This window comes from Silene latifolia, chromosome Y (genome assembly GCF_048544455.1).
Source record: "Silene latifolia isolate original U9 population chromosome Y, ASM4854445v1, whole genome shotgun sequence".
In the NCBI taxonomy this organism is placed as follows: domain Eukaryota; kingdom Viridiplantae; phylum Streptophyta; class Magnoliopsida; order Caryophyllales; family Caryophyllaceae; genus Silene; species Silene latifolia.
In genome coordinates, this window is record NC_133538.1 from 191,679,847 (window position 1) to 191,689,347 (window position 9,501).

At 37.0% G+C, this 9,501-nt stretch overlaps 2 protein-coding genes across 4 annotated transcripts; one reads left to right on the forward strand and one right to left on the reverse strand.

Moving 5' to 3' along the window:
* The first annotated feature begins 678 nt into the window (after positions 1-678).
* LOC141626939 (uncharacterized) lies at positions 679-4,303 on the forward strand. Of its 3 annotated transcripts, XM_074440504.1 has the most exons (8): positions 776-881; positions 1,196-1,262; positions 1,383-1,441; positions 1,529-1,603; positions 2,209-2,293; positions 2,375-2,434; positions 2,609-2,713; positions 3,883-4,303. In XM_074440504.1, the coding sequence occupies exons 2-8, from the start codon at positions 1,260-1,262 to the stop codon at positions 4,069-4,071; spliced, it is 576 nt and encodes a 191-aa protein (XP_074296605.1). In that variant the 5' UTR covers positions 776-881; positions 1,196-1,259; the 3' UTR covers positions 4,072-4,303. The 3 variants fall into 3 exon arrangements, with proteins under 3 accessions (XP_074296603.1, XP_074296604.1, XP_074296605.1); XM_074440502.1 differs by lacking the exon at positions 1,196-1,262 and having other exon boundaries at positions 679-881; XM_074440503.1 differs by lacking the exon at positions 1,196-1,262 and having other exon boundaries at positions 679-881; positions 2,384-2,434.
* Positions 4,304-4,715: 412 nt separating this feature from the next.
* LOC141626779 (two-component response regulator ORR24-like) lies at positions 4,716-9,257 on the reverse strand. The gene is made up of 5 exons (XM_074440435.1): positions 8,970-9,257; positions 6,636-6,788; positions 6,204-6,551; positions 5,949-6,025; positions 4,716-5,843 (listed from the first exon to the last, which is right to left on the reverse strand). Exons 1-5 carry the CDS (start codon positions 9,103-9,105, stop codon positions 4,899-4,901), a joined length of 1,659 nt encoding a protein of 552 aa, XP_074296536.1. The 5' UTR covers positions 9,106-9,257; the 3' UTR covers positions 4,716-4,898.
* Positions 9,258-9,501: the final 244 nt, after the last annotated feature.

The following is a 9,501-nucleotide window of genomic DNA, read 5'->3' on the forward strand; positions in this document are numbered from 1 at the left end:
GTGGAGGGGCGTTGGGGACGACAGTGGAGTTTTCCACTCTTACGGAGTGGAGAGGTCTACTTGGGGAGCGCCTCAGTCATATCCCTACGGTTGCTTGGCCCCATGGCGTGTGGGAGCAGATGCTGGCATGGGTGGAGTCGCAGGTCAGGACGCAGCTGGAGCAGGCACATCAGGTGGTGATGGTGGTTCAAGGTGATGGATGATCAGGATGTGGAGTGATGATACTCCTTTTCTTTTTATATATATCGTTTCATGGATTTGTAGTTGTTAGTACTTATTTGGTTGGTACTTTGTTAGACTTTGGTATGTATGTTGGCCATAAGGCCGTATTTTGAGTACTTTTAGACAGTTTATGCAGGATTTCGGGGTCGGAAGAGCGTCCCGAATCGTGTTTATATGATTGTTTGGTCTAAACATGGCGTTTTAGGGGGGAATCTTGACCTGTGGCTACTCGATCGAGTGCCCCTCACTCGATCGAGTAACTGCAGGGGTGACATTTGGGTAGTGTTCTGATCTCAGCCTACTCGATCGAGTAGCTGATGAACTCGATCGAGTAAGCCTAGCTCGATCGAGCGCCTTACCAACTGTTACAACTACTTTTCGTTTTAAAACTTGGTTGAACATCATATCTTTAAATATTGTTATATCATTTCTTGTTGGGGGTGTTTTATATCATTGCTTAGCCTCAACATTGGCTATATTATTGCGTGTGGTCGTGCAATTTATACAATTTTTCAATGCTATGTATATCGGTTAAAACGATAAATAAGGTTAAGAAACCTTCTCCAGCGTCCAGCAAAGCTGGAATAGGGAAAATCTTCACTCCTTTGGGCAAGATTATAAGAGATAGCTTTGCTTCTTTCTCTTCGACTCCAAGTAGGGTATGTACTTTTCATTTGTTTCGATTGCACTATGGTTAGCTGAATATAATCTAGCTAGTGATGTGGATATATTTAAGTGGCTGATTCCCATTTCTGCTTTAAAGAAAACACAGCAACAAACTACAGTATATCCACCTGTAGAGAGTTTATATTTCGGAAACAACCTCTTTGTCCTTTCAATAATGGGGTAATGTTATGCATCCGACCTCTTATGCCCACCATAGGCATGACCTTTTGAGATACTAGGGTAATGTTGCAGAATAATATCACATGTAAAGTTGTATTTTTTTTTTAAAGAGGCTCTGTGTTTTCAGTATAGGGGTAAGATCGTGTACATCAAACAACTTACCCAACATAGTTGCGAGCTTTTGAGGCATCATGGTAATTTTGTGGAGATACTTTACCTGCCCTCTTGTAACGCTTTACTTGACTCTTCTATAACTTGTGTAGATGGATCAGGTCCTTTCAGATGCATAATATCTACCTCTTTTCACACTGCAGGCTTCTGTCAGCAGTGTGTCACAACACCCATCTGCAATCCCTCAGTCAGAAGCCTGGAGGTAATATCTCTGTTCGGTGAATGATTCTCCTTTACCTCCATGCACAGATGTATGCTCTGGTGTTTGAGCTTTCTTTTTCGACTACAGGAGTAGAGTAGCTCTTGAGAAAGCATTTGATAGGAGTAGAAGATTGGACCAGCAGTTGAAGTGTCCCTCTACAGGGTAATAGCCTCTGTCTTGTCTAAAAATTGTTGATATTTCTCAATCATTATGACTGTTGTTTGTCATGGCATGATTGCACGACAAATTATCTGTGTTCCAAAGTCCAACCTTCACAACGATGGTTCACATGTCATTCTGTTTGGCATTCTCACCATAGCATTCAAATTCCGAATTTAGCTTTGATTTTTTCTCCTTTATTTTCCCTTAGTGTGATAATAGACCACTTTTCACATAGGAGTCAGCTGATGTCTAAGTTTGGATTACTAATGCAACTCACAAGACGTGGTTACTGACTTTATGAATCAGACAGATATCTACTCATGTTGGATGTAGTTTCTTTCACATTTCTTTTAGATGTGGTTATTGCCGCTACTCTGTCTCATCCATCTTGTTACGTTTGTTCATATTATGAATAGAGTACTAGACAAGCATGCTTCCGGATCCTAGATTTGAGGATGACTTACAGTTAAAGAAGACACCTGGATATTCTAGTAGTGACTGACGATAATAGTTGTTGAAACTAGATGTTAAATGATTGCCAGAAGAGCTCTTTCATAGTTGTATGCTATATGATTGAACATAAACATGCATTTCACACTTGACAGGAATGTGAAATCTTCAACACAGTCTCCTGCCAATTTTGCTTCCTTTAGCTTTAGAACTGAAGAAAGAGCAGCAAAACGTAGAGAGGTTTGATCCCATTTTAATCATGTTCCAAAGCCACTTAACTGGCATTATGAATTTGTAAATCTATGGTTTTCCTCACGTCAGTTCTTCCAGAAGAAGTTGGAGAAGGAAGCAGAAAACATGCCGTTTACAGATAATACAGAGGTGCTTCTGATTTCTACGCTATAATTTTGATAGAATGAAAACTTAGTACTACCCTGTAATTCCTTATCACCCTAGGATAAATGGGTTGCTACTTACTATTTCTAATCTCTCCATCTCCCATCTAAAAACTGTGATATTTATATTGGTTCAAATGGTTTACAAACACCCTTGCAGGCAAAATCTACACCTGACTCCAGGAAATCTTCCCAGTCTAGGAACCTGAAACCCAGTACCGTGGCAACCATCAGGACTGAAGTATTAAGTGATAATTTAAAGAAGGTATTGCATTTTGCTGACTTCTTTCCCTCTCTACTGGTATATATATCTGAATACATGATACAGTGACTTGTGCTGTTTGCCCGTGGTTTAAAATGATGAAACATATGCATTTTGAGATATAATCATAGTTCTTAGATTCTTAGCTACCTTGTTTACAAGAAGCACGTATAAAATGTGTGTATAAATATAAATCTGCGGCAGAACATGGGAGCAAGATCTGTCATTGATCATCTGGTCATCATATCAAGCAGCATTCAGGAGTTGACAAACGACTCTGGCAATTTGCCTAATCCCTTTTATCCACCACTCCACAGATTAACGTACATGATTGGGACGTAAGAAATGGAGCGAAACTGCGAAAGATCCTATAATATTTGGTTCTAGATTATGATGAAATTGTTGGTGATTTAAGAGTAATTACCGGTTTCATTTTGCGTAATTAAGGTTGGTTCGTTAGTGGGTAATTTCTGAATAATAAATTGCAAGTTCGGGAAAATACGGAGAGTATACTTGCATAATTATTTACGGAATTACGGTTTAGCATTCGGACGAATGACTATGACGGGGGTCTAATCTGAAAATATAATTAATTAATTTCAAAGGAAAACGATTCAACGTATCCTGGTTCTGAAGAGTTGTAACTCTTCAGAAAAACTTCCCTCCCTTCCCTATTTTCCTCCCTATATAAACAAAGAGGAAGAGAAGAAGCAACATATAGAAAATTCTTCTGACATCAACAAACGTTTAACAAACTGCACACAATATTTCTATATTACGTCTCTGATCTTTGAGTGCAAAAGAGAGGGACCGTCTTTATCTCAGTAGAAAAATTCGGTATAACCCAGGCACAAGAATAAGGGTCGAATTATTCTATTAGGAAAGCAAGAGTCGATTCGGTCTGGTTTTGTTTGTCAAATTTATTGTTCGTAAGAATCAATCCCATAAGAGAAATAAAGCAAAATGTCTCACTAGCGTTATGCTTTTGGCTCAAAAAAAGACACCGTATATGGAAACCAAACTAAGTAGCTAGGCATTTTTGTTTTGTTTTTTTTTTTTTTTTTTGTAGCCTTAGTCATGTGACGCACTTCTTGACACAATTTGCATGATGGATTGATGCCTCATAATTCTTACGACCTATTTCGAGTTCTCAATTCAAATGTTATCTACAGATTCCTCCCTCTCAACAATCACAAAAGTGTGAAGCTAGACCTGCTTCGGACTTGCCTCGAAGTAAAAGCTTCCACCCTTCTCAGAGGGCTGCTGGTTCCAAAAAAATTTTGGAAAACAGTAAGGCACTTCCAAGCAATTTGACAATGAAGAAAAAAAGACACGAAAATACTTCTCCTAACATTCTTTGAGGATTGAACATTCCATCTCGAGAATGACTGCTGGGTATCAAATAGATTCAAAGCCAGGTTTGTTTACCACGTTTTCTGTTTCATGTATTGTTACCCTATTCTTTACCGGGTGTACTCATTTTTTTTATGGTGTGTGTATGTAATTAATTTTCTGCTAATTGACCGTGATGCATATGTATATAAGAAAGTTGCATATTTACTACTTATCATTCTGTCCTTTTTCTCTGTGGACTAGGAGGTTGGATAATCTTATTGCTTGATTAGGGCACCAAACTTATTTATAGATCCCTTCATAAAAAAATGAGGAAAACAAAAATTTACTTGGAAGTCTTCTCATTTGAGTGATTACTGAGAGGAAGGGAAAATCGGACAGGCAAAGATTGATCCTATTCAGGTGTCGTGGATGGGAAAACTTCCCACTTCCAACCTCTGTTGCCTGGAGTCTTCATTTTTATCTCAAGGAAATATTGTAAAAGGACACAAGCAATTGCGAGTTTTGACACTTCACTTAAGTTTTAAAGTTTCCACAGAAAGTGTACACATTAGATACTTGCAGGAGTTGCAGGATATATGAGCAATATAGCCTCCAGCTTCTGGTAGATCACCTGTCACTTCCCTGATATAGAAAATATCATTTAGATAGAGACTTGAAAAGCTAAGATAATGTATTATACCAAGTAGTTGCCATCCAATATGGTACATGGCTCAAGAGCCTTCCAAATTTGGTTAGAGTCTTGTGTATTTAGGATCACTTAGTTTAATTCAGTACATTCTAGAGCTGAAAATAGCATTCTTTGAAGATCCCGCTGCAAAAGTCATGTAGCCAATCAAGAGAATAATAGACCTTGATCAACAACAGGATATTCCCAATCAAAGGGATACTCATACTCAAGCCCGAGCTTTGGCATATAAGGTGGGAAAGGTACTTCCTCAACATGTTCCGAAAAATTAGAGTCTGAGAATCCTACATCATCAACCCCGAAATGTTTGGAAGAACCGACCCCGCCTTGAAGGCAGGGAAACATTAGGTCTTCACCCAGGTGTCCGAATGTAGATTCTGCTTCTAAAGCCTGGTTTATTGACTCAGTTTCAAAACCATTTACATTGCTATTACCAGCTATGCCAGCCTGGCGACTGGAGTTCAGGTTCTGTTTCTTCATCTCTTGTCCCACTTCGAAAACACATCCAAATCTGTCAGTGTTCGACAAAGAGATTGAGTCGAGATGCCTGACATTGTTACCCGTCTGCTTAGAAATAAGAGGTTTGACATCAATGAGGCTAAAACCATCATTTTCATTGACGGATAGTCCGTGACTAATGTGGGCAGCAGGCTCCAGAAGATGAGATTGAATTTGGTGTTGTAAAATGGGCACCGTTTGGTGATTATTGAAGTAATCCTTTAACTTTGGTAGTGGCTTGAGTTCAGGTTTAAATTGTAGGTCTAGTACTTCTCCCCTCCATGGGTTCGGACCAGACACATGAGAATCGAACTGGAAAGAGTGATCAAAACCTGCTTGTGAATCGGCTTTCTGAGGGTCAGAATTCTCGTTGTTAAAAGGCTTTCTGGGATCGGTCTTGTTCTTCAATTTATGCTCTGAGTTTGATTGAGACCTGCTAGTGACGTCATTGTGTTGAGTAAAGCTGGAGTTCTGGATGCTATTACTTGGACCGACGGAACCCTTGGGAGAAAATTCAGGATTCTTTGTTCCTTCAAAAGAGCTTTCCATGTTATTGTCGCCCTTCCCTATCCTACTGAGGTAAAGGCGATACTTCTGCACAATTGAGAAATTTCTCTCAGTCAATCATCTAATATAGTAAATATTGTTTTAAGGACTAGAGGAAAACGACACAAATATTGATTTAGAGGATGGTATGACCTGCAAATGACTAGCAACATTCTCTCTTGTCAACCATGGCACATTCATTAAGTCGAGTATCTTCTTTGGACCAACTTCTGCAATATAGGGAATTCCGCTGTTATACTATCATTATGCAGCCAGCAACTCAGGAGGAGTACAAGACTATAATCTTGATCTAGTTGTTATTATTGTTACTCAGACTCGATTAAAAGTTTGAGTAACATAACAAGTAGTTTATAGCTTTGAGGAACACAAAATTAATTAGGTACTCACTATCACTATCAATCCCAATCTGATTAACAGCTTTGACAAATTTCTGGTGAAGTTCTATAGTCCAAACCACTCTAGCTTTCTTTGAGGATGAGGGATCACTTGACTCTTTCTCGCTCTCGACATCTTTTCTTTTCTTAATTAGGGTTTGATCGCCGCCATAATGTCCATCGTTATGATGGTCTCGATCATCAAAGAAGTCAATGTCTCTCACCTCGTTCAATCTCTTTCTTACGACGTGTTGCCATATATTCTTGAGCTCTTTCATTCTTATTGGTTTGAGAAGATAATCACACGCTCCATGTTGAACACCTTTCATTACCCTTCTTGTTTCTCCATCCACGGACATCACTTCACCATAAATGATACTAAATTAGTTAGGCTTAAAAGATATCAAGGTCAATGAATTGGAAATTCATAAAAGTTAAGACTCACTTATAACTGGAAGATCCATCTCGAGTCCCACATGCTCAAGAAGTTTGAAACCGTCCATATCAGGCATGTTAACATCGCTAATGACGATGTCAAAGCCGTCCTTTCTATCACGAAGGAACCTCAAAGCCTCTCGAGCTAGTCCACATGTCGTCACTGAACAAACATTTAGGGGAAAACAGTGTAAGATTATAGTTTATAGCATGGAGATACTGTTTGCCAAATTCCGTCAATATGTTTAGTATGTTAGTCTTAGCTTCATCCCCTACATTGCAGTCGGTGAAATCATAGTATTAACTTAATCGTAGTTGTTGCTTACAAATGTTGATACCTTCACTAAATGTTCCGGGTTTAGATCTCTAATGCCATTGTCAGAATACAAAAAATATCGATCCATTTCGACATTTTAGTTGGGAAAAGTGTACTTGTTTATAATGTTAGAACAACCTAACAAGATCTTGTAATCTTAACAGACGACCAGAAGAAACTCCTTGACCCAGAATTTTCTTCAAACTATTGTTGAATTTTATATCTTTATTTATAACTTTTAACCAAATTATACATATTGATAGAGAATCCAATTCTAAAATAGAATTTTAAATACTGCTTCAACTTATTCTGTAGGGAAGAAAACAGGTCCGAATCCTAACTTGATGCAGAACAATATACAAGTGACATGATAGGTCATTTACTCAAATCAAGTAGAGCAGTAATTTGACTGTTTTGTTAATCCCGAATGTTTTAAGGCCTGAAATTCCTATATATATATATTAAGCACAAGCTTAAGTGAATTAACATGATTCATGAATCATGACTGTTAACTTAGCAGTTATATTTTCCGATTAATTATAGAAGAAATGTTAGTTCGCTTAGTAGAAGTAATAGTCATTGTTGTCAGAATCCCAATTCGATCCCATGATTCTACGATTCAAATATGTTTGACCGATCTCGGATCGTACGATTCTATCATGTTTGTAGAATCTTACGATCCTATTTATTTGAAATTTTCTAGAGGTAAGATCATAATACGATCCTACAATCTTACCATCCTTCGATCCGACTCCATGGTAAACATATTAAAATATATTTTTATATAATGACATCGTAAAACCCAAATTTCGTGTAATTTGTAGAAATATGTTCACGAAATGATACTAAACTCATTAACTATCAATATTTTGTCTAGAAATAAGTGTTTCGAACTTCAATTATATATTTTTACCAAATAAAAAACTATATTTAATAAATTTGTAGAATCTTACGATTCTACAGATTCGATCATATCCTCCCCATCCATTCAAGCAGAATCCCGATCCTAACAACATTGGTATTAGTTAAGCAAGCATGGAAGAATGATATTTTGAAACCAGTCAACATCAAAATGCCATTATGGGTCTGATACCAAATTAAAAACACATCATTTAATTTTCATCTTTTGTGCCTCAACACAACACTACACAACACAACACAACACTACACTACCCGGCCATGTGTGATTTTCATCATCAAGCACCTGATAAGTTGATGCTTGATTAATAGACACACACCTCTATCACATAATAAACAATACACAAATTCTCATTATAGACGGACACTATCCATATATACGTATAGACGGATACCACTTTTCCTCACAAAATACCCATTTGCCATAAAGTGTGAAGCACATGGGGGGTGCCCCACCTTATCCTCTACCCATTTTATTAGAGGTCTTTACCCATCTATTCGCCCCACCCGTCTATAACAAGACCTATTGCAATACAATACTGATCAGCTTGGATTTGAATGTTTATCTGAAACCCATGTTTCATCATCGTAATTAAATAGAAAATCATATTATAAAAACAAACCCATCCATCATAGGAAGAAAATGATCATTTGGGAATCTGTTGTTGCCAACACAATCTTGCAAAAACTAGAGACATAGGAAAAAGAAAGCTTTCTTGTACAAATAAATTCAATATTATCATCACCCAACTTTTTTACTCAATATTAAATGAAATTTTTTGAATTTTGATTCGAGTTGATAAGAATTCCAACGAGCTTTAATATCAGCTTAGAACTTTTGGTTGAAACGTTAAGTTTAATCGTGAAGATAACATAACATATACTCCTTATCAAAGAGCAGAAGTCTTTGTATGTATAAGAGGGTAATATTATTGATTTGAAATAGTTATAATCAAAACATAACATATACTCCTTATCAAAGAGCAGAAGTCTTTGTATGTATAAGAGCGTAATATTATTGATTTGAAATAGTTATAATCAAACTGGTACGAGTAATAATTTAAGCAAAGATGCAAAAAATACAAAAGAAGAAAAGGAGGTGATAAAAACCTTCATAAGAGCACTTCTTGAGCATTTTTTCCAAGATTTTCAACCAAGTAGGATCATCATCAACAACTAGAACTCTAAGTCCCGCAGGAAATGAGTCGGTTCTGGATGACGCAAACCCATTTTCCATAACAACCATATGGCAAGAACAAGAAGTAACAAGGAATGAAAAAGTAGAAGGTGTGATTAAAGTGACAGTAGTTAGCTTACTACAACACGTGAGTTTGAGTAAATATTTGGGTGAGAAAGAGAAAGATAGGATTATAAATATTGAAGGGTAAGCAAAATACTTTGTTAATAGTCACTTTATAAATATAACTTTAAGATAAAAGTATGTATTTCCATTGAGTTTGGGATGATATGAATGATTAATATAAGCTTAGTTATATGCTTGTATAAATACTACTTGTGGGTTGAATCGATAAAATTAATTTAATTTGACAAATAACTAAATAATTAAGGCAGAAGAAGAATAACGAATATTTGGCGCCGGCTATAACACTAACACACTATATAAGCTCTGCCTCCTACATTG